General features: G+C 40.3%; 1 protein-coding gene across 3 annotated transcripts in view; it reads right to left on the minus strand.

Annotated features, from left to right (window-relative positions):
- Positions 1-26,214, minus strand: part of LOC132830470 (inactive tyrosine-protein kinase 7-like) — a 261,952-nt gene that overhangs the window by 14,587 nt on the left and 221,151 nt on the right. For all 3 annotated transcript variants that reach the window (XM_060848217.1, XM_060848226.1, XM_060848235.1), the window contains 5 exons: positions 24,170-24,325; positions 20,726-20,958; positions 13,179-13,259; positions 5,285-5,436; positions 727-905 (listed from right to left, as the gene is read on the minus strand). In XM_060848217.1, coding sequence (XP_060704200.1) covers positions 727-905; positions 5,285-5,436; positions 13,179-13,259; positions 20,726-20,958; positions 24,170-24,325 — 801 coding nt within the window. The remainder of the gene's footprint in view (positions 1-726; positions 906-5,284; positions 5,437-13,178; positions 13,260-20,725; positions 20,959-24,169; positions 24,326-26,214) is intronic.

The raw sequence follows: 26,214 nt of genomic DNA on the forward strand, positions 1-26,214 counted from the left end.
AGAATAAACCATCACTTGGTTTTTTTTCCTTCCAATCCTTCACAGAAATAACCAACATCTACATGCCACTAGTTTGAAATCCAAACTCTGAAACTGATATACAAGATCACATTTCATCACAATAGATAGTAATCAGATTATAGGATGGTGATGGCCAAGTAGTATTATCACTTTATTATTAATCCAGAAACTGCAGGTAATGGTCTGGGGACCTGGGTTTGAATCCCACCATGGTAGATGGTAGAATTTGAATTCAATAAAAAAATTCTGGAATTAAAGAGTCTAATGATCACCATGAATCCAATGTTGATTGTCAGAAAAACCCATCTGGTTCACTGATTTTGTTTAAGGAAGGAAACTAGCACCCCTACCTGGTCTGGCCTTCAATATGACTCTAGACCCAGAACAATGTGGTTGACTCTTAACTGCACTCTGGGCAATTAATGCTGACCTAGCTACTGATGCCCTCAACCCACGCATGAATTATAAAAAAGATTTCTCTCTCCCAGCCATAATTGGCCTATTGATTTTCAGTTTCTTATGTTTAGTGTATTCTTAGATACATACACATGAAGTTTAAATTCAAGTTATACTTAATTTACACATGCCTCAGGTTAAATAGTTAATATGGATTCAAAACGTTTCTGATGTTCTTATTTAGTATCAGTTGCACTCAGGTTGTACTTGACTACAAAAGTACAGGAACAATAAAACCAACTTCAATACCTGTCAAGACTTCGTCATCGCCGAGTCTGAAAAATGGCAATTCCCCTTCGGAAAACACCTCCCACATCAGAACTCCAAAGGACCAAACATCTGATTTGGTGGAGAAGTCATCCTCAAATATAGCCTCAGCAGGCATCCAACGAAGTGGAATCCATGCTTGATGGAAATGGTAATACTCACTAGTGAATAAAAAGTAGAACATTAAAGCATATTTTTTGATTTAAAAAACTTGCTGTTAGAAAGTTCCCAGCAACCTCAAAGCACTTCATTTGTTGAACTTCTTAGTATTTAGTTATGTGGACAAGTAACACAATGAATTGGGAATATTTTATGAGGGAAGAACAGTATCCATAACAGCACAGTTCTCCCCTCACAGTGGCACAGGACTGTTTATATCAATTGAAGTCCATTCCAAATGCATTAAGATTTAGACAATACCCAGTTTTGGGCTGACAAATGGCAAGTAATATTTGCACCACACAAGTGCCACAAGAGAATATTATCATTATCACTTGACATTCAATGGCATCACCATCACTAAATCTCCCACTACCAACATGCTACAGGTTACCATTAACCAGAAACTGAATGAGACTGGCTATTAAATAGAGTGGCTAAAACTGCAGGTCATACAATCATAAAGCATGGAAATAGACCCTTTGGTCCAACTAGTCCCCACCATGTTCCCAAACCAAACTAATCCCACTTGCCTGCATTTGACTCATAGCCTTCCAAACATTTCTTATTCATGTAATGATCCAAATGTCTTTTAAATGTTGTAACTGTACCTGCATCCACCACTTTCTCTACAAGTTCATTCCACACACGAACCACTCAGTGCGTAAAAAAATGCCCTTTTTAAATTTTCTCCTCTCACCTTAAAGATATGCCCCCTAGTTTTGAACTCCCAACCTTAGGTTAAAAAAATCTCTTGCTCCTCACCTTATCTACACCCCTCACAATTTCATAAACATCTAGAAGGTCACCGCTCAACCTCTTATGCTCCAGTGAAAAATGTCCCAGCCTATCTTTACACCTCAAACCTTCCAGTCCCAGAAACACCCTGGTAAATCTTTTCTGAATCCTCTCAATTTTTTTCCCAATAGAAAAGCAACCAAAACCTTACACAGTGCTCTTGAAGAAATATCACTAAAATCCAACGAATGTACCTCCTGATTCCCCTGTTTACCATCTACAAGGCACTAGTCAGAGTACTTCCCATTTGGGCGGATGAATGCAGATCCATTGACAGCATCTGGGACAATACAACCAGCTTGTTGGGTATTAGTTCACACCGTTAACATTGATCACCAAAGTGATTAGTGTATCTACCATCCATAAAATGCGTCAGAATAATTAACTTATAAGCTCCTTAAATAGCATCTTTCAAATCTAAAACCTCTTCTACCTAGAAAGAGGACGTGCCCTCCCAGCCATTCACATCCTGATTTGGACCTACATTGGTGTTCTTTCATGGTCGCTGGGTCAAATCCTGGAACTCCCTTCCTAATCTCATGGTAACTCTCTACCCCAGAATGCTGAAGGTATACCTGCACCAGAAGGACACAGAGATTTAAGATGACAGCTTTTCGCTGTCTTCTCGACGGAAACCAGGAACGAGCAATAAATAGAGGGCTAGCCAGCAACAAGTACATTCTGTGAATAAATGTTTAGAAATATTATATTCCAGATCCAAATAATATGCTTTTCCTCCAGCAAACTGAACTGTAGTTTTGCATAAAACAAGTTAGGGATTTTTAAAAGGCCTCTCAGCTCATCAATGTCAATCCCTTTAATCCTGGCATCCAAAATTTACAATATTCAAAATGAGCAATGCATCAAGAAAAAAAAATCAATGTTTTGAACCACAAGTCCAAGGTGTAAAACCAGTCCACCCAGATGAAGCCTAAAATGGATTGAACAATATCTATCTCAAACAGAAGTCACAATATACCTTATCCAGCACATCCTCATATGGTTGGAATGCAAGCTACATAGAATATAGCTGCTCTATTTACTGCTGCTTGGAAAGAAAGTATCAGTAATTGTAATAAATAGTTACATTTGAAAATGTAATTTTAAGTAGTTGAGAATTGTTTCAAAGTAGTATGAAATATACGCATTGCCAAAGAATTAGTAGATGGAATTGCAAACCTGCTGCAGGAAACATATTCACACCTTCTAGCATCATATTTTCTATAAGAAAGGTTCCCTCAGTAAGAGCTAAGCTGTTAAATTAATCACATGGCCATCACCTAAAAGGGCTGACAGAGGGTTTCTGTGGTTTTTCCACAAGCGATGTGACATTATGATCAGTCTGCACGTCAGAGTACCAGCACAATGTATTAATATTTTGTTTAAAAACATTACAACATAATTACAAAAATAATAGACTTGTTGATTTTTTTTTCTTTACTCAATAATCAGAAAACATTGCACCAGATCAAGTCTCAGAATAATTCTTTGTTGGTACCTAGAAAAGTGTGCATTGGTTTATATCAGTTGTCGTACTCAGCTTTGAGCATGAAGGTAGTGGGTTCAAGTCCCATTCCAGGAATTTAGCATATAATGTAGAACTGAGTTCAGTCTAGGTTATCAGAAATAGGTTTTTTTCCCAGTGTTACAGCAAAAATTGACTTGTGTCTCTTTTTGGAGCGATGTATAAGATCCCATGGCTCTATAGAGCAGACAGCAGCATAGCAAATGTCACTTGTAACCCACAGAGCCACGTTAATCCACTGGGGATATGGATTTTCAATAAAATATGGAATTGAAAGCTAGATCATGAAGCTGTCACTGCTACAAAAAAACATTCCGTTCACTAATGTCCTTTAGGGAAGGTACCTGAAATTGTTAAATGATCTGCCCTACCTGAGACTCCAGATCCAAAGCAAAGCAATGTGGTTGACTTTTTTTTTTGTCTTCTGGAATGGTGTAACAAGCCACTTAGTTTAACAGTAATTCAGTGTAGGCAAATATAGGCCTCGCCAGTGATGTGCACATCCCATAAAGGAATGGAAGAGGAATAGAGAGTTCTCCTTATGTGATGACCAAAATTCTTCAGCTCAACCAACATAACACAAAAATTTAATTATTCGCTTATTCATTTCTATTGCTATGCATGAGACAGTTACAAAGCCTACAAAACAGATATCAATGTTCCAAAAACATGATCTTTTAACTGCATCCTGATATGAAGCATCCTGATGAAGCAACAAGATTTCTTGCTCCTAGTTGTTTTGTTCTGATGTAGCATTGAAAGATTAGTAAAATGCGCCCGTGTTAAATGGACAGAAGTTTGGAGGTGATGGTATTCTCACAAGATGACTCATGTTTAGCAGATGAAATTGCTTCCTCCACACTGCAAGAAATAGACAATTCAGCTCTGAGCCCACTCTGCCATTTAACAGAGTCATGGCTGATCTTACATTGGCCTCAACTTCATTTTGTTGCCCTGGTCTCTAACCCTTCAATCCATTACTAATTAAAAATCTTCTTAAATTTATTCAATGTCCCGGCAACTACCACACATTCGGATAGTGAATTGCACAGATTCACGACTTTTGAGAGGTAATTTCTCTTCATCTCAGATTTAAATCTGTTAGCCCTCAATTTAAAACTGTGACCTTTCATCTAGATTACCTCACGCAAGGAAACACCCTTCCTACCTCAACTTTGTTAATCGCCTTTTTCACCTTATATACCTCAATTAAATCTCCTCTCGTCCTTCTAAACTCCAAGGAGTAAATGCCTAAATCAATTTAATCTCTCTTGATAAGACACGCCTCTCATCTCTGGATTTAATCTAACGAATGCCTGCAATACAACAACATCAGTCCTCAAGTAAGGGAACCAAAAATGCTGGATCAATTTTCTGGAATTTCATTGAGGGAGTACAGTTACTACCGCAGAACTGTATACATTTAAGACCACCTACTACATTCGTGAAGTAACTGGGGACAGGCCAGTCTTGTTCCAAGTTTTTAAGTTTGATTTATTTCCATGGTATGGATGAGTGCCTTTTTTGGTTGCAATGAGAAACTGAAGCCATTTAATAGAGATTAGGGATTTCAGCAACCAATTGGCTTACATCTGTGTAGCTGGACAGTCTAAATAACCCTATGAGTAATTACTTAATGAAGGGAGGCGAATGGCCTAGTGGTATTAGTCCTATTATTAATCCAGTAAACCTAGTAGTGATCTGGGGACCCGGGTTTGAATCCTTTTGTGGCAAGTGATGGAATTTTGATTCAATTAAAAACCTGGAATTAACAGTCCTTCGGGGAGAAAATTTGCCATCCTTTCCTAGTCTGGCCTACATGAGATTCCAATCCAACCGCAATGAGATTGACTCTTAACTACCCTCTAGGCAATTAGGGACAGTAATAAATGCCAGCAATGTCCATATCCTATGAATATAAGAAAAAGGTGCGATCTAGGTGAGTTATGGGAATGCTGTAATTCCTGACTTTAATACTGGTAGAAGGATATTTTCATTGAAGTTGTTGTCACAGCTATAAACAAAAGTGTCATCACTGGGACAAGCTACTTCACTTACCTATTGTAGACATCCTTGCGCAGCCCAAGTGCTGCTACTTTCACCTGTCTTTGGGCACTGATCAGGCAATTCCGAGCAGCCAAGTCCTTATGAACAAAGCGATGGTTTGACAGGTATTCCATTCCCAGAGCTACCTGTGTGCAAATACCCACCTAGGAAAGAAAATCACGAAATCACAAATTAGTTACGGCACAGGTCATTCAGCGCATCTTTTCCCATAACCCTGATTTTCTTTTCAGATAATAATTCAAATCTCATTTGAAAATTATGATTGAACCTGCCTCATCTTTACTCACAGACAGTACATTCCTTATCCTAATCACTTGCTGCATAAAAAAACCTTCATATTATCATTGTTAATTTTGCCAATCACCTTATACCTGTGTGCTTGTTATCTCAATTCTTCCAAGAATGGGAACAGCATCCCCCACAAATACTTAGTCCAAGCTCCTCAATTTTGAATACAACTATCAAATGCTTTTGATTTTTCTTCTTCTCCAAGAACAGTTCCAATTTCTCCAATCTGTGCAACTAAATTCTCTCATCCCTAAACCCTTTCTCATGATTTTCATTTTGAATTCTCCATAATGCCTTCGTATCCATCCTTAAGTGTGGTGTCCAGAATACTGGCAATACTCCAGCTGAGATCAAGCAAATAGTCTGTAAAGGGTTACCTTAATTTCCCTGTCTTTGTATGCTGTGTCCCTATTTATAAAGCCAATCCCCTGTATTTTAAGAACTAATTTTTCGATCTGTCCTGCCACCTTCAATGATTTCAGTACATGTAGCCCTAGGTTCCTCTAGTCCTTTTAGAATTGTGCCCTATATTTCGTACTGCTCCTCTGCATTGTTCCATAAAAATGTATCACTATACAATTATCCGGATTAAAATTTTATCTGACACTCATTAGCCCATTCTACAAACATATCCATGTCCTTTTGAAGCTTCAGAAGATTCTCCATGCAGTTCATAATACTTCCAAGGTTTGTATCATCAATGAACTTTGAAACTATGTAACTATATACAAAATTCTAGGTCATTGACATGCAAAGGAATTGAAAAGGCCCCAACACTGACTCCACTACAAGTTTTCCTCCAGCCCCAAAAACATCCATTAGCCATTAATTCTTCTTCTTTACTCTTCATTACTTGCTCAGCTAATTTTGTGTGTGTCTCCCACGAGCTAAACTTCATTCATGAGTCTATTGTGTAGGACTGTATCAAGTACATTTTGGAAGTCCATTTCAACATTCGCTCCATTTGTTTTGCTGCTGCATTGACGTCAAGAGATCTGTACACCATAGCTTCCAGAAGCAGAAGCCATTTAAAAGTACACCAGTTGACATGTGCAGAGCTTCCCAGAGGTTATGCAGCCATGCAGCTTACAGAGAAAAATGTTTCATATACTCTACATCAGTCTTCACCACCACCTTTTTAAAAGATTTCGAGCAAGTTGGTCAAATAGACTTATTAGAGAATCGTACAGCATGAAAACAGACCCTTCAATCCAGCTGACTAGTTTCGTCCATGCTGAATAGTTTCCCGATGTAAACTAACCCCATTTGCCTGTATTTGGCCCATATATCTCTAACCCTCTTATTCATGTACCTGCCCAAATATCTTTTAAATGTTGTAATTGTACCCACTACCACTTACAAGGTATTGGTGAGACTGCACCTGGAGTATTATGCACAGTTTTGGTCCCTTTATTTGAGGAAAGATGTCGTGATCCCAGAGATTTGTCGTATGAGGAGAGATTAAACAGTTTGGGTCTATACTCTCTGGAATTTAGAAAAATGAGGGGAGATCAAATTGATGTATTCAAGATGATAAAAAGTGTGGATAAAACAGATGTCCTAGAATGCCCCTCAAGAGGCAACAAGAGGTCATAGTCTTTGGGGAGAAAGTGAGGTCTGCAGATGCTGAAGATCAAAGCTGAAAATGTGTTGCTGGAAAAGCGCAGCAGGTCAGGCAGCATCCAAGGAACAGGAGATTTGACGTTTCGGGCATAAGCCTGAAGAAGGGCTTATGCCCGAAACGTCAAATCTCCTGTTCTTGGATGCTGCCTGACCTGCTGCGCTTTTCCAGCAACACATTTTCAGTCATAGTCTTTGGGTAAGAGATAGCAAATCTAAAACAGAGTTGAGGAGAAACTACTTCTCCCAGAGAGGGTTGTGAATCTGTAGAATTCACTACCCCAAAGTGCGGTGGATGTCTGGACAGTGAATAAATTTAAGGAGGAGTTTGACAGATTTTTAATTGGTATTAGGTTGAAGGGATATGGAGACAAGGCTGGAAAATGGGGGTCAGGAGTATATCAGCCATGATCGAATGGGGGAGCAGACTCGATGGGCTGAATGGCCTAATTGTATTCCTATGTCATATAAACTTTCTCTGGCAGCTTGTTTCATATACACACCACCCAGTGTGTGAAAACATTGCCCTCAGGTCTCCCTTAAATCCTTTCCCCTCTCACCTTAAACCAATGCCCTCTAGTTTTAGACTCCCTAATCTTGATTAACCTACATTTGTCCAATTAACTATTAATTTTGTTCCAAATCATCATTTTTTAAAGCTTCTCCATACTGGTTAAACGGACAGTATTTTACTTGCTGGGCTTATCTTTACATCCTTATATGAGCAAGGGTGTAATTTCTGCAAATCTTCACTATTCTTTCACAGCCCTTGAATCTAAGTAAGATTGAAAATTATGGTCAGTTGTTCCACCACTACTTCCCTCAGTATCCTTGGATGTAGCTCATCTGGTCCGGGTGACTTATCAACTTCAAATACAGTAACTCCATCTAATACCATCTCCTTCTCAATTTTAAGCGTAGTTTTTCAAGTGTCTTAACTAAACCCCTTTCCATGATCTGGACAGTGTTTCTTAGTGAAGACCAATTCAAAGTATTCATTTAATACTTTCAAGCAAGCTCTGCCTCCATAAGTGAAATTTCCTTTTTGATCCAGAAGTGAGCCCTACAGAAAACAAACAACCTTGAACTACAAGATGCATTACCTCTTAGAATGTTGATTCCCTGATAGCTTTATGGGCAAAAGGACCATGTTATACAAGAGACCATGTTATATAAAATACCACAGATTTGATTTCAAGTTTTGCGGATTTAGTTACCTTTGCTGGCTTATCAGTGGAGGTTACAGTTGAGTTTCAGAATTTCTGAAGAGCTATCCGGTTATTTACGATAAAAAGCAGGGAGTATTTAGATGGACGTTTGCAACCACATTCAGGTCCGAAAATTAAATATCACATGTACAGGTTTATCATTAAAAATGGATCAATTCAAAGAAGCTCCAGTAAAAAGTGAATATAGACTCCAAAATTACAATTACTAAAATCAAAAGTTTAGTCAAAGGAAATTGGAAGGAGGAGAAGGATGGAGTCGTTCGAGGCAAGAATTCCAGAACTAGAAGCTAAACCAAGCAGGTATAGCTAACACTGGCAGGCAAAGGTAATGACACAGAGAGGGCTCATAAAACACTGGGTCAGAACAACAGGAAAATCAGGGAGGCAGGATGGTTTAAGGAACAGTTATAGAGAGAGGGAAGTGGAAAGCCATAAATGGAACGAACCATGACGAACATTTTAATTCTGAGGCATTGGGACCAATATATGACAGCAGTGACAGGAAATGGGGAAGTGAGAATTGGTATGAAATTAGATACAGATGACTGAATTATAGATTATTTGAAATTTATTGATTGTGGATGCAAAGAATAGGAAAGCAATGGTAAAGTCAAATCTTGCAGTGACAAGAGTATGAATTAGGTTTTCAGTAGCAAATGGACTGGGGTAGGAGTTCTAATCGGTGGGTTTCACAGAAATGCAAAGGCAGCAGATATATGAAGATAAAGCATTAATGCTTAGATTTTTCTTGAGCAATTGTGCAGGGGAAGAGAAGGAAAATCACTCCTGCACATTCTTTGCTACATTTGGAAAGATGAAGTAGAACATGCCAGTATGTGGCACTGAACTGTAGGGATGTTGGATGGCAGTAAACCATGTCAAAAACTTTACATTTCAAAGAGAATCATGAAGAGATCAATACATCATGGTTACTCTCGGAATATTGTTTCTGATTTCAGATATTGTATATAATTTTACCGTTACTAAGATCACCTACAAAACATCTCAGCACATTTGCTTTTCTTACCTAACTTTACAATTCCAATACATGGTCTCCCCTCCAAATACTTGAAGTTATCCAAACGCTTTTTGCCTGTGCCTTAGCTCGCAGCAAGGCTCGTTTCTGTATCATGTATGCACTCACTGACCTATATTAACTGATCAGTCAAAAAATATCCTGATTTTAAAATTTTCATTCCTAAAATTCCTCAACAGTCCTAACACGCTCTACCTCTGTGTTATGAAGCTGTAGAGAGGTACAAAGCTTTGGCAAATAGAATTAAGGAGAATCCAAAGGGGTTTTACAAATATATTAAGGACAAAAGGGTAACTAGGGAGAGAATAGGGCTCCACAAACATCAGCAAGGTGGCCTTTGTGTGGAGCCACAGAAAATGGGGGAGATACTAAATGAATATTTTGCATCAGTATTTACTGTGGAAAAGGATATGGAAGACATTGACTGTAGGGAACGAGATGGTGACATCTTGCAAAATGTCCAGATTACAAAGGAGGAAGTGGTTAAACGGTTAAAGGTGGATAAATCCCCAGGACCTGATCAGGCGTACCTGACAACTCTGTGGGAAGCTAGAGAAGTGATTGGTGGGCCTCTTGATGAGATATTTGTATCATCGATAGTCACAGGTGAGGTGCCGATAGGCTGGAGGTTGGCAAACGAGGTGCTACTGTTTAAAAAGGGTGGTAAGGACAAGCCAGGGAACTATAGACTAGTGAGCCTGACCTCTGGTGGGCAAGTTGTTGGAGGGAATCCTGAGGGACAGGATGTACATGTATTTGGAAAGGTAAGGACTGATTAGGGATAGTCAGCATGGCTTTGTGCATGGGAAACCATGTCTCACAAACTTGAATGAGTTTTTTGATGAAGTAACAAAAAGGGATTGATGAGGGCAGAGCAGTAGATGTGATCTATATGGACTTCAGTAAGGCGTTCAACAAGATTCCCCATGGGAGACTGATTAGCAAGGTTAGATCTCATGGAATACAGGCAGAACTAGCCATTTGGATACAGAACTGGCTCAAAGGTAGAAGACAGAAAAAAGGTGGTGGAGGGTTGTTTTTCAGATTGGAGGCCTGTGACCAGTGGAGTGCCACAAGGATCGGTGCTGGCCCCTCTACTTTTTGTCATTTACATTTGGATGCGAGCATAAGAGGTACAGTTAGTAAGTTTGCAGATGACACCAAAATTGTGGAGCCCTATTCTCTCCCTAGTTACCCTTTTGTCCTTAATATATTTGTAAAACCCCTTTGGATTCTCCTTAATTCTATTTGCCAAAGCTTTGTACCTCTCTACAGCTTCATAACACAGAGGTAGTGGACAGCGAAGAGGGTTACCTCAGATTACAACAGGATCTGGACCAGATGGGCCAATGGGCTGAGAAGTGGCAGATGGAGTTTAGTTCAGATAAATGCGAGGTGCTGCATTTTGGGAAAGCAAATCTTAGCAGGACTTATACACTTAAATGGTAAGGTCCTAGGGAGTGTTGCTGAACAAAGAGACCTTGGAGTGCACGTTCATAGCTCCTTGAAAATGGAGTCGCATGTAGATAGGATAGTGAAGGCGGCATTTGGTACGCTTTCCTTTATTGGTCAGAGTATTGAGTACAGGAGTTGGGAGGTCATGTTGCGGCTGTACAGGACATTGGTTAGGCCACTGTTGGAATATTGCGTGCAATTCTGGTCTCCTTGCTATCAGAAAGATATTGTGAAACTTGAAAGGGTTCAGAAAAGATTTACAACGATGTTGCCAGGGTTGGAGGATCTGAGCTACAGGGAGAGGCTGAACAGGTTGGGGCTGTTTTCCCTGGAGCGTTGGAGGCTGAGGGATGACCTTATAGAGGTTTACAAAATTATGAGGGGCATGGATAGGATAAATAGACAAAGTCTTTTCCCCGGGGTTGGGGAGTCCAGAACTAGAGGGCATAGGTTTAGGGTGAGAGGGGAAAGATATAAAAGAGACCTAAGGGGCAACTTTTTCACACAGAGGATGGTACATGTATGGAATGAGCTGCCAGAGGATGTGGTGGAGGCTGGTACAATTGCAACATTTAAGAGGCATTTGGATGGGTATATGAATAGGAAGGGTTTGGAGGGATGTGCACCGGGTGCTGGTGGGTGGGACTAGATTGGGTTGGGATATGTGGTCGGCATGGACGGGTTGGACCGAAGGGTCTGTTTCCATGCTGTACATCTCTATGACTCTATGACTTAGCAAGTACACAGAGTGGTGGAAAATTCACAATATAGCATTCGGTCCAGCAGCTAGCAGTACCTGGGTTGCTATGAGACAAAAATAAATTCAACTCCGGCCAGTTTAAATTATGCCTCAAGATACTAAACTCCAATCAAGTTTGAATTTAGTATTTTGACAATATTAAAACCAATGAAATGATCCAATGCTTTGGGGTATAAAACCAAAAACAAAAATTGAACAGTTGGACGAGAACTGCCAAGCCATCAACATATGCAGACTCTCTGCAGAATAGCTCTCTTAAAAGGTAGCTTTATCTATCAACGACTTATAAAACAGATACCTTAAAAGAAGAAAAGAGGACACAAGAACATACAAAGAAACAATTCGACAGCTGTTGGTTTTGAAATTTGAATATTTTGGTAAATTTTAATTGAGGGTTTTATTGGACCAGTATTACGGAAGGGCAAGTATAAGGTAGGTTAGAGAAAGGAGTTGTAAATAGTTGTTAGTTTTTATTAAAATCTAACAGAGAATAAAGTTGTTAATTTTTACTTTAAATAGTGACCTTTGGAATAGTTCTTGGCCTCTTGAATTTTCGCAGATTACAGTGCGGAGTGAATCTTTTCTGGGTTACTGGTTTAAATCAGCAGAGGGGTTTTCCCTGTGTTATAACACTCTAAACTCCTTAAATTCCACAACTCTCAGAAATCTGCGCTCTTCTATATTTTTTTAACCTCCGTCAATTCGATTTAAATTGCTCCATCATTGCTCTTTCAGCTATGCCTTCAACTATATATACATCAAGCTCTTCTACCTTAATTTTCCCCATTGAAATCTCCTTAAAATCTGATCTTGTGTGTAGCAATGTCATACTTCATTTTATAATGTTCCTGTGAAGTGCTTTGTTACAGAATAGAGGATCTTGCATTCAATTCTAAGATCTGCGTTGAGGCAATCAGTTTAAGTGATCCGGGCAGGGGAATCAACCCAGATTCCTACTTCTGATTGCTGTCCTCCCAACGTGCTGGAAGGGCAACTGTCGGGTGGTATCAGGTGAACATGGAATCGAACTTAGCAGTAGCCATTTCCATAATCAATCGGTGACTTAAACCCACAATCTTGGATGTTGTGTAAAAAATATGCAACTGGGCAAGGCCCCAGAGGGCTGAAGGGAACTATATATCACCAAATGTCAAGGAGAGAGGGAGGAAAAAACATTGAGCTCAACAATCACTTGTTGATTATCCATCAATGCCCCTCCACATTCTGAAGAACTTATGACAGAATTTCAATGTGTACAAGAAGTGACATTATCATGTTTTTCTTTCAAATTTTGTAAGATCACAGTACAGCACAGACTTATTAGAGTCTCTAGAGCAATTATCCACCTGGCTTAAGGCTCGTTTGTACATGCATATATTGTGATCATATATGGAAGTCTAGCTGTCTTCAAATAGCTCCATTCCCAAAACAATAAACCAATTTTTCAAATGACACTTTAAATGATTTAAAAATATCAAATAATTCTTAGTTAATTACCTTCTGTTTTGTATTTAACGATTGAGATTTAATCTTTTCTTCTTTGCCTTTTGCAATACGCAGGAACTGTTTCAGATCGCCCTGAAAAACAAATTGTAAAATTGAAATGTTCAGCACTGCTAAAGTAAGGATCATCAGGACACCATCACTAAACATCAAAAGAGAAGAGCATGAAGTACCCTTACAAATATAATAAATCCCACCCTTACTTCAGATTTACTTCACATTTGAATTTAGACACTATAATTACAACAGTATTAGCTTAAGTTACTATTGGCATACAAAATAACCAGTTACTTCAGTGGCTAAATGGTTAGTGTTGTTCATAGTAATTATAACAGTTCAGGGCATGAGAGAAGTTGAGGGGCAAAAGGTAGATGGGTGAGACTCTGGGGAGGTAAGGGGCATGAGTAGTGTGGAGAGGGGCAAAGGGGTAAAGAGCTAAATTAAGTGAGACAGGCCCAGAGGGGTAGGGATCATGGGCAAAGGGAGAATAGAGGGAGATGCAGGTGGGGAGGGGATGTGCCAGAGGTGGAGATAGGAGACAGAGAAAGTGAAGGGAAAACAGGAGAGCATGAGAGGAGGTGGGAGCAATGGGATTTGTGAAAAAAGAGTGGAGACCATAAAATACAGGAACAGAAATAGGCCATTTGGTTGATCGCGTCCATTCTGCATTTCAATGACATCATAGCTAACTGAACAATCCTGAACTCCAATTTCTTTCTTTTGCTTCATAGCCCTTGATTATTTTACTGATTAAAAATCTATTCTTCTTAGTCTTGAATGCTTGAAAACCCAGCCTTAACAGCTCTCTGTGGTAAAGAATTCCACAGATTCACCACCCTCAAATCAAAATTCTCCCCATCTCAGTCTAAAATTAGTGACTCCCTTCTCTGACATTATGCCCTCTGGGAAACAAGGGAAACAACCATTCTGTAGTCCCCAAGAATTTTAAATATTTCAATAACGGTTCCTCTCGTTTTCCTAAACTCCAACTACAAAGCCAACCTACTCAACCCCTCATAAGAAACAGCATCCATACCTGGTATCAGGCTAGTGAACCTTCTCTCGACAGCTTCCAAATGCCAGTATATCTTTCACGGATTCATACAGCAAGGAAACCAATCCTTTGGTCCAACTCTTCAATGCTGACCAGATTGCCCAAACTAAACTCGCCCCATTTGTCTGCATTTGGCTCATATCCCTCTAAACCTTTCCTACTCATGTCTTTTAAAAGTTGTAGTTGTACCTACCTCCAACACTTCCTCTGGCAGTTCGTTACATATACACACCATCCTCCATGTGAAAAACTTGCCCCTCAGGTCCCTTTTAGATTTTTCCCCTCTCACCTTAAAATTATGCCTTATCTCAGAGGGAAAAGACTTTAACTATTCACTTTATCTATGTCTCTCATAATTTTATAAACCTCAAAAGGTTACTCCAGGGAAAAAAGATCCCAGCTTCCCCTTTAACTCAAACCCTCCAGTCTTGGTCACATTCTTGTAAAATCTTTTCTGAACACTTTTCAGTTTAATAACATCCTTCCAGTAAGGGGATCAAAACTGTTCACAGTATTCTAGATGTGTGGTTTGATTAGTGTCTTGTATTGTTTTATCAAAATGTCATTATTATTATACTCCATTCGTTTGAAATAAATGCTAACAGATCATTTGCCTTCCATATTATCCCTTGAACTTGGATGCTAGCTTTTTTTGATTCATGGATGAGGCCTCCCAAATTCCTCTTCTGTTGCATTCTACAGTCTTTGCCCATTTAAAAAAATATTCAGTGCTTCTATTCTTGTGCCAAAGTGCATAACCTGACATATTCCCACATTGTATTTCATCTGCCAGGTTTTTGTCCACTCACAACTTATTTGTATCCTTCTGTTAACTCTTTGTTTCATTCTCTCCTTGCCTTCCCACTTTTTTTTTTAACATTTGCAAATTTGGTTATGGAAGGACATTGGCTTCAGCCATCCAAGTCATCAAAAAGTATTAAGTTTTTGGGGCCCCAACACAAGCTCTATGGCACTCCACCAGTTACCATGCTGATGATGCTTCTTTTGCCTCAATTCTGTTTTCTATTAGTTAGCCAAACCTCTATCCATGTTAACGTAATTACCCCAATGCAATGAGTCCTTACCTTAATCAGTAATCTTACGTGCAGTGCCTTATCAAATGATGTTGGAAATCCAAATATGTACTGATTTCCTTTATCTATTCTGCTTTTTACCTCATCAAAGACCTGCAATAAATTTGTCAGGCAAGATTTCCCCTCTGCAAATGTGTTGCTGGTCAAAGCACAGCAGGTTAGGCAGCATCTCAGGAATAGAGAATTCGACGTTTCGAGCATAAGCCCTTCATCAGGAATAAGAGAGAGAGCCAAGCAGGCTGAGATAAAAGGTAGGGAGGAGGGACTAGGGGGAGGGGCGATGGAGGTGGGATAGGTGGAAGGAGGTCAAGGTGAGGGTGATAGGCCGGAGTGGGGTGGGGGCGGAGAGGTCAGGAAGAGGATTGCAGGTTCTACAAAGATTTCCCCTTCAGGAAGTCATGCTGACACTACAATTCTAAACTGTGCATTTCCAAATGGTTTGTGATCAAATCCCTTATAGTAAACTCAGTACTTTCTTAACAATAAATGTGAAACTTATGTTTCTTTTTTTTGTCTCCTTCACTTTTTGAATCATGGCATTAAATTGGCAGTTTTCTAATCCTCTGAAATGTTTCTAGAATCTAAGGATTCCTGGAAGATCACGACTAGAGCATCCACCTTCTCTTTACTACTTCATTTAAAATATTAAGATATAACCCATTGAAATGTCAATTCTCCTGCCCCTCAGAGGCTGCCTGACCTACTGTGCTTTTCCAGCATCACACTCTCGACTATAACCCATTAGATTCAGGGGATTTACCAGCCTTGAGCCGCATTAATGTCTCTATCACTTTTCCTCTATTGATAGTGTTTTATTGCCTCTTTGCCCTTTAGTCACTATATTATTTAGTGTGTTTGGAATGCCGTTAGCATCTCTGACTGTGAAGACTGATGCAAAGTACCACATTTGTTCAACTCTTCTGTAATCCTGGTTCTCCCCATCATTTCCCCAGCTTCTGTCTCTAGGAGCACAATGTTCACTGCTGCCTCCCATTTCCTTTTTACATATTTGAAGAAGAAGTGCATACTGTCCATTTGATGTTTCTTGCTAGTCTACCTTCATAGTTTTTTTTCCTCTATTGTTTTTGTGATCATAAAATCCCTACTGTGCAAAGATAGGCCATTTGGCCTAGCGAGTCTGCACCAACCCTTTGAACAGCATCCCATTCAGACCCAGGTGCTGTAAGACAGCAATACTAACTATTATACCACACCTTTTGGGTGCCATCTTTTGATGGTTTCTACAAGCTTCACAATCCTCTGATTTACCACTAATCTTTACCATGTTTTATGCTTGTTCGTTCAATTTGAAATTTCCCTAGATTTTGCTGGTTAACCAAGCTTGGCTTATCCCCTTCTGAGAACTGTCCTTCTTCAATGGGATCTCTCTGAGTCCTGAGCTCAATGTTAGGTTGGCCATTGTTCACCAAGGACTTGAAATGAAAACTCTTCTCTTCACAGGTGTTGACAGACCTGTTGAATTTCTCCTTAAATTTCTGTTTTTGTGTTTTCATTCCACATTGTGATTTCAGCAAATTTAATTACCAAGCATTTGATTTTTTCATCCAAGAAATTGAGATAAATTGTAAATAACAGACCCCAAGCTGATGCCTGTAATACTCAACTAATCACATCTTGCCAACTGTAAATGACTCAATTATGCCTACTCGGTGCTTTCTATTGAATAACCAATCATCTTATTCAGAGTAACTTGTTAAAATTCCACCCTCTCCTCCCATACTGAATTCTTTAAAGATAGTAACCTTTCATATGGTATTCTGTCAAATGCCTTTTGAAAGTCCAAGTCCAGCACATCTACAGGTTCCCCTTTGTCCATGTTGTTTGTTGTCCTTAAAGTACAGGATGAAAGCCAGATTCGCGAAGTCGGTTTCTACAGTTTCACATACCCATGGTTTACCACGGCCCAAACATATTACAGGGAATGTTCCAGAACCAGGGACAGGGGGCTGCTGGGAATGTAAATTTCCCATTTTAGTGGATGGGTTCGCACCTATCTGCAGTTTTAGGCTTCTGCGGCAGGTCTTGGAATATATCCCCCGTAGGTATGGGGGGACTACTATAATCCAATACATTAGTCAAATACAATTTCCCTTCCATAAAACATGCTGACTCTGCCTGATTCCAAGTCTTCTTAGTGCTCCATTATGACCTCATAAACAGATTACAGTTTCCTATGGCAAATGTTAAGCTTACTCGTCTGCAGTATCCTGTTTTCTAACTTGCTCCTTTGTTGATTAGAGTAGTCACATTCACTATCTTCCAACGTGATGGAATCTAGGAAATTCAAACTAATGCATCAATCTACAAACTCAAGTGTTAAAAATTTTATTTTTTTTATATAGAATTTGTGAAAGTGGAAAATGGAACCCTTTTAACTTTTTTGAGTGAGAACCTCTATCAAGTGATTTCTTAAAAATAAAGTTAAGTGGTCAAAATAATTTTTTTAATCTATTGTATAAGGGGGAAAAAAAGTAATTTGTGAGAATGAGTCCAATAAAAGCTTTCAAGAAATTTTCTGGCTTTTAAATGCTAGGCACAAAGATTGAAAAACCTTAAGAACAGTTTTGTTTGTTTTGTAGCAACAACCACTGGACTGAGGTCGCTTTGCATTTTCATTATCTTGAATATAAGTTGTTGAAGAAATTTGCAGCAGAATGTAGCCCTCCCTCAAACATGAAAGTCAAATATAAAAACAAAACCAGCTAAAGCTACTCTCTGTGAAGTAGTTTGAAAATCCAATCCAAGTTCCAAATATCAATGCTCCTGTTTCCCATCTGAATTTGAAATCTGGTCTGAAGATCTTACATCATTCCGCGACTGCTAGAAAGTTGATTTCATCAACAAACAATCAAAGGAAATGTGAAAAATCAACCTGTTTTATCTTTTGAATTTGTACCCTCGACCCTTAGGAATACAGTTTCATTTTTTTGTAAACCTATGAGAAATCTGATGAATTGTGCTCACTTGTTGCATGAATGTGCACATTTGGGATTAACAGAATATAATTTAATTCTGAAGATCAGTTTAGTTGGTTGTCAGTTTTGTCACTTGTTTAAAGAATAAGTCGCGCTTCTAATAAATTAGTTATTTGCTTGTCCAATAAAGACAACTAGTGAGCATTTCTATTACTCTGAACAATATTACAAAAGACAGTCAAATTTACCATTTTATTGAGTCAATAAAATAGGAGTAGTTTTGGTATGCTTCAGAGTCCTGGGACTCTACTGCCATGATACTGCTCCTGTTAGAGTTGTAATAACAGCCACTTCTTTCAAAACTTTTGGGTGAAGTCCATTACTTCCATTAGTTTCATGGTACTTTTTAATCTAGTGATAGTGATTGTTTTAAACTACTCCCTCAGTTTGGCCCCTTGAAACTTTTCTTGGATTTCAATTACATTTCACCACAGAAATTAGAGATGGGAAACAAATGCTGGCCCTGCCAGCCACATCCTCATCTTGTGAAAGATTTTTTTAAAATTAGAGCTTACAAGACTGCAATTTCTCCTCAGACATGGTTGACGATGCTCTCCACCGCATCTCCTCCACTTCCTGCTTCTCCACCCTTGAACCCCGCCCCTCCAATCGCCACCAGGACAGAACCCCACTGGTCCTCACCTACCACCCCACCAACCTCCAGATAAATCGTATCATCCTTCGTCATTTCCGCCACCTCCAAACAGACCCCACCACCAAGGATATATTTCCCTCCCCTCCCCTATCAGCATTCCAGAAAGACCACTCCCTCCGCGACTCCCTCGTCAGGTCCACACCCACCACCAACCCAACTTCCACTCCCGGCACCTTCCCTTGCAACTGCAACAAATGCAAAACTTGCGCCCACACCTCCCCCCTCATTTCCCTCCAAGGCCCCAAGGGATCCTTCCATATCCATCACAAATTTACCAGCACCTCTACACACATCATTTACTGCATCCGCTGCAGCCGTTGTGGCCTCCTCTACATTGGGGAGACAGGCCGCCTACTTGCGGAACGTTTCAGAGCACACCTCTGGACACCCGCACCAACCAACCCAACCATCCCGTGGCTGAACACTTTAACTTCCCCTCCCTCTCTGCCAAGGACATGCAGGTCCTTAGTCTCCTCCATTGCCAGACCATGGCAACACGACACCTGGAGGAAGAGCGCCTCATCTTCCACCTAGGAACTCTCCAACCACAAGGGATGAATGCAGATTTCTCCAGCTTTCTCATTTCCCCTCCCCCCACCTTATCTCAGTCCCAACCCTCGGACTCAGCACCGCCTTATTGACCTGCAATCTTCTTCCTGACCTCTCCGCCCCCACCCCCCTCTCCGGCCTATCACCCTCACCTTAACCTCCTTCCACCGATTGCATTCCCAATGCCCCTCCCCCAAGTCCCTCCTCCCTACCTTTTATCTTAGCCTGCTTGGCACACCGTCCTCATTCCTGAAGAAGGGGTTATGCCCGAAACGTCGATTCTCCTGCTCCTTGGATGCTGCCTGACCTGCTGCGCAGTTCCAGCAACACATTTTTCAGCTTACAGGATTAAACTCAATTTTCTTCCTTTATGCTTGGTACAACTCAACTAGTGGTGAATTTTCTACCTTGAATCACAATGATTCCAATTTAGTTAGCACTCCTTGTTGCCACACACAGTCACAATTGTCTTATGTGAACAGAGTAGTAATTCACCGATTTGATTTTTCCTGCATTTCATGGACAGGACATAGCTAGGAAATTTTCAAATTTACAGGTGGTATGTTGTGACAGCTGATAGCCATTTTTTGTGTCCAACAATCTCAATTGTTTCAAAGTCATGTACAGTGAATCAAATTGGCTGATGACTGAATACTATGATGCCGAGGATCTCAGTAGAAGTACAAGATGGATTACCCAGAGACTACTTCTGGCTAAGGTGCAAATGTTTTAACCCTAGTCTTTTACACTACTTGGCTGGGTGTCGCCATCATTAGAGATGGGAATGCTTGTGCAATCTCCTCCTCCAGACAGCACTTTCTCAATATGACATATAAGCCTCACTCAAGTCAATTGAGTGGGCGTCAAACCCTTAACCTTCTGAAGTTAGAGTTGCCATTGAGTCAAGCTTGTCACCAAGACTGTACAAATCTGTAATATCAGTTGAGATGGATTAGCAAGCATTCATGATTTACAAACTATTCCATCAAACTTGGCTCAATAACTTCTTCAGAATTATGGCAATGGTATATTTACAATAACTGATAATAAGCTTTTTGGTTCTCAATTAGACGTGGAATTTTCAATTACAAACATCCATAGAAATTGTGCTGATTATTTTTCAACACACACCAGTAACATCTTCCAAACCAAATGAGCAAGGTAATGGAGAATCTGCCCTTTGAGCTTCTTACCAGATCGACATATTCAGTGATCATGTAGTGTGGCTCCATTTCACGGCACAGTCCTAGCAGTTTCACAACATTGTTGTGGTTCATCTTGCTAAACATCTCAAATTCTCGACGGAATTCCAGCTGTAGTTGTTCATCCCGCGTAGTCAGACTTTTCACTAGAACCACTGTCTCTACCTCACTTTTATCAATCCCTTTGGCTTTGGCCAAGAAGACCTCACCATACTCTCCCTTTCCTGCATTTACAAACACAATAGCAAAGACTGAATAATGTGATATGTTTACAATATGCAGAACCATATGTCAACAAAGAATTTTTTTTTGATAAACTATGTTTTGGAGAAAGCAAAATTTCACACTTTGCAGACAAATAGTTGAAATTAGACACACCATTAAAGATATATCTTTTTATTATTTGTTTATCACTGGCAAAGCCAGCACTTGTTAACCATTGCTCTCAAGAAGTTGATAGTGAGCTGCTTTTGTGAAACACTGCGGTTCTTTGGAATGTAAATACACCCAAAATGCTGTGAGAAAGGGAGCTCCAAGATTTTCACCAATAGACAGTAAAGGGACGCAACATATTTTCAAGTCAAGACTGCATGCAGTTTGGAGGGGCCAGGCATCTACTACCTTTGTCCTTCTAGATGATAAGTGTCACAAGTTTGAAAGATGCTAATGAGACTGAGTGAGTTATTACATTGCATCTGTGGATAGTTCACACTACTGTTATTGTATGTCAATGGTGAAGGGAGCGAGTGTTTAAGGTGGTGGATGTGGTGCCAAAAAACTGCTGTTTTGTCACGGATGGTGCTGAGCTTCATGTATTAAGTCATGTTATCCAGGAAAGTGGAGAGTATTTCATCAAACTCCTAAATTGTGCCCTGTAGATGTTGAGAGAAAGTGAGGACTGCTGATGCTGGTGATCAAAGTCAAAAGTGTGGCACAACATCTACAAAGGTGTGGTACTGGAAAAGCACAGCAGGCCAGGCAGCATCTGAGGAACAGCAAAGTTGATGTTTCAAGCACAAATGTCAACTCTCCTGCTCCTTGGATGCTGCTGAAAATGTGTTGCTGGTTAAAGCACAGCAGGTCAGGCAGCATCCAAGGAACAGGAAATTCGATGTTTCGGGCCAGAGCCCTTCATCTGGAATCAGCTCCTTGGATGCTGCCTGACGTGCTGTGCTTTTCCAGTACCACACCTTTGTAGATGTTGGGCAGGCAGTGGAGAATAGGAAGTTAGTTAATCATTGCAGAATTCCTAGCCTCTGGACTGTACTTAAGAGTAATACAACACGGAAACAGACCTTTCAATCTAACTCATCCATGCTGACCAGATATCCTAACCTAATCTAGTCCCATTTGCCATCAATTGGCCCATATCCCTCTAAACCCTTCCTATTCATATACTCATCCAGCTACCTTTTAAATGTTGAGATTTGTACTAGCCTCCACTACTTCCTCTGGCACTCAATTCATACATACACCACTCTTTGCTTGAAAAATCGTCCCTTCGGTCCCGTTTAAATTTTTCCCCTCTCACCCTAAACCTATGCCCTCTAGTTCTGGACTCCGCTATTCAAAAGAAAATACCTTGAATATTTATCCTATCCATATCCCTCATGATTTTACAAACCTCTATAAGGTCACTGCTCAGCCTCTGATGCTCCAGGAAAAACAGCCCCAACGTATTCAGCCTCTCCCTGTAGCTGGGGCTTAGCAGTTCTCCTCTCAACTGTTCAATTTTCCACAGTCTTATACCACCAAAGCATCAGATTCTGTCATTGTCAATACAGAGGAACCTTGATTATCCAAATTTTGGATTATCTGAAAAAGATCTCAAGGTCCCGATAAAAACATTACATCAAAACGGTGTTTCCAACACTGATGCGTCTTTTGTTTACATTTTTAATCAATGAATTTGACTTACTGAAAAGTTGCTGAGAACAGTCCTGGACATCGATGGGAGCCCAGGCACCGTCTCCAAATGATTGACTGCCCACCCCCTCTCCCTACATTTTCCCTGGAGTTCTTCACAAGGGTGTACCTTAAACCCCCCTTCCCCAGATAATTTCTCCAACATTGTCCTGTACAGTGTAAAGATAGAACTTGTCAAAACGTTGCAGTGAAAAGTTGTGTGTGTGGCTGCATATTTGTATGTTTATGGGTGAAGACTGAAGACTGGCATGTTATGCTTGGGCCCTCAAATGGTGGCCTCAATGGGCACTTTTGACTGAAGATGGTTCAAATGTTTCAGCCTTTTTGCTCTGATGTACTGAGTTGCATTGCCATTCAGGAGGTGGTTATTAATGGAGCCTCCTCCTGTTTGCTGTTTATTCTTCACCACTTATGACTGAATGTGGCAGGACAGGAGAGTTTAGATCTGATCAGTTGATTGTGGGATTGCTTGGTCCTTTTTATTATATACTACTTCTGCTGTTTGGCATGCAAGTGGCCCTATGTTGTAACTCCATTAGGTTGACACCAGTGTTTAAGGTATGCCTGGTGTTGCTACTGTCATGCTCACCTAAACTCTTTGCTGCATCAGATTTAGTTCCCTTGGCTTCATGGTAATAGCAGTGGGTTATGCCAAGCCACGAAGATACAGATTGTGGTTAGGTACAACCCTCAAAAATTTTTTTGGTGCACAAATCTCCAAAACCAGAAGTCAAATCATTAGCATGCCAAGTGACATGCGTGGAACCTCGGAGCAAGACAGAATGTTGGTTATCTAAATCCTGTTACTGCTAGTGACCAACATTGCCTCACAGATAACTGAATTGGTAGATCTGTTCAAAATCTGGCCCATCTGGTATGATTTCAGAGCCATGCAACTTTGGAGTTTAAAAGGATGAGAGGTGACCTTATTGAAATATACAAGATTCTTAGTGTGATAGTGTAGATGTGGAAAGGCTGTTTCCCCTTGTGGGACAGGCTCAAAGCAGATGGGCTACCCACTTAAGAAAGAGATGTGGAGGAGTTTCTTCTGAGAGTCATGAATATGGAATTCTTGATTGCAAAGGGGTGCTGATGCTGGATCATTGATTGGATCCCACTGAGCAGATTCGATGGGCTGGATGGCCAATGTTTTCATACTTCATCTTAGTCTTTGGTCTTAACTCAGTGGAGCAGTGTAAAGAAAGACATTGTCTCCACAAGTACTGCATATCGATCATGGGCACAAAAGGAAAATTAGTAGGGGGAAAACAAGATCAAGTAGGTTTTTCTTTCTTATTGGTTAACTCACCACGTGCTGCTAAGCCATGTTCATAGCTATATTCTTTAGATCACAAGTAACTCAGTGGTCGAGGTGCTACTCAGCTACTCTTAGTAAAAAGGTTCCCCACCCAGAGTACATTCTTGCTATCCTCAATGTTTTACAGAGATGGTATCCAAAATGGAGAACTGATTAATTAGTTGAGGACAAGTCATGTCTTCACAACATACCCAAGGTTGTGATTGCCTTCAGATTTGAACGAGGATAGTGTAGTTTATCATGCATGCTGTGGCGCTTGTTGGACATGACAGTCATACTCATGTTGTTAATGGATGCCTCTTCCTGAATCTCAGCTGTAAGCTGACCATTTTGCTGCAAAGTCCCACCTACATGTTGGAAAAGAAAAACAAGCTGTTAAAACATGTATTTAAGCCAGGTACTTGTACCATAGTAATCCTTTTTACGCAGAGAAATTCATACACAAAAGGACTAACCTTTTGCATACCTCAGTGCTTTCCACTCAGTAGAGTACAAGTAGTCACTGCTATACTATCAGAAATGCAGCAATTATCTTGTACTCATGCTTCGATAAACATTTTTAAAAATAAGTCAAAATATTAAAGATTCTGATTAAGGGATAACTATTGACTTTGAGGACTATTGAAAGAGGACTTTGAAAGAAAACGGCATGAGATCATTCTCATTCACGGGGGGGGGACACTTGTCTAACATCTCATCTGAAAATCAGTACCTCAAACAATATAGGACCTGCTTGGTATTACACTGCAGAGTCAGTCTGATTTTGTTTACAAATCATGAGACCACAACTTCTGATTCAGTGGCAATGGTGCATCCAACCAAGCCTCAGCTGAAAATAGGTATCAATTCTGATAGCTATTATTTACTCATTTTTAAACAACATTAGTCACTGCATAGTATAACAGCACTCCATTTGTGCTTTAACTATTTGGCCCATCATGTCTGTGCCTCCATGCTACAACAGGAAGATATCTAGAATATAGAACAGTACAGTACAGTACAGGCCCTTCAGCCCTCAATGTCACACCAACCTCTTATCCTACACTAAGATCAAACTAACCTACGTGCCTTTCATTTTACTATCATCCACGTGCTGATCTAAGAGTTGCTTAATAGTCCCTAATGTATCTGACTCTACTACCATTGCTGGCAGCACATTCCACACACCCACCACTCTCTGCGTAAAGAACATCCCTCTGACATCTCCCTTGAACCTTCCTCCAATCACCTTAAAAGTATTCCCCCTTGTGACATCCATTTCTGCCCTGGGAAAAAGTCTCCAACTACTCACTCTGTCTATGCCTCTCAACATTTTGTACACCTCTATCAAGTCGCCTCTCATCCTCCTGCACTTCAATGAGAAAAGCCTTAGCTCCCTCAACCTTCCTTCATAAGACATGCCCTCTAATCCGGGCAGCATCCTAATAAACCTCTAGGATGTAGAGATCTACATCCTCTCTAAAGCTTCCACATCTTTCCCAAAATGAGGTGACCAGAATCGAACACAATATTCCAAGTGTGGTCGAAGCAGGGCTCTACAGAGCTGCAGCATAACCTCACGACTCTTAAACTGAATCCCCCTGCTAATGAAAGTCAACACCCCATACACCTTCTTAACAACCCTATCAACCTGGGTAGTAACTTTTAGGGATCCATGCACATGGACCCCAAGATCCCTCTGTTCCTCCACACTGCCAAGAATCCTGCCTTTAACCCTGTATTCTGCACTCAAATTTGTAGCTCCAAAATGAATCACTTTACAGGTTGAACTCCATCTGCCACTTCTCAGCCTAGTTCTGCATCTTGTCAACATCCCACTGCAACCTATAACACCCTCCACACTACCCACAACTCCACTGACCTTCATGTCATCGGTGAACTTACTCTTCCCAGTCATTTCCAATTCCTCATCCAAGTCATTTACAAAAATCACAGAACACATCCCTGCAAAACACCACTGATCACTGAGCTCCAGGCTGAATACTTTCCATCTACTACCATCCTCTCCGTTCTATAGGCCAACAAATCTGTACCCAGACAGCCAAATATTGCTGTCTCCCATGCCTCCTCACTTTCTGAATGAGCTTACCACAGGGAACATTATTAAATGCCTTCCTAAAATCCATGTACACCACATCCACTGCTCTACTTTTATTAATGTGTTTTGCCACATCCTCAAAAGAATTCAATAAGGCTTGAGAGGCATGGATGGGTTGCACCTGAACTAGAGGGGCAC

Source organism: Hemiscyllium ocellatum, chromosome 3, assembly GCF_020745735.1.
Source record: "Hemiscyllium ocellatum isolate sHemOce1 chromosome 3, sHemOce1.pat.X.cur, whole genome shotgun sequence".
NCBI classification, from domain to species: Eukaryota; Metazoa; Chordata; class Chondrichthyes; order Orectolobiformes; family Hemiscylliidae; genus Hemiscyllium; species Hemiscyllium ocellatum.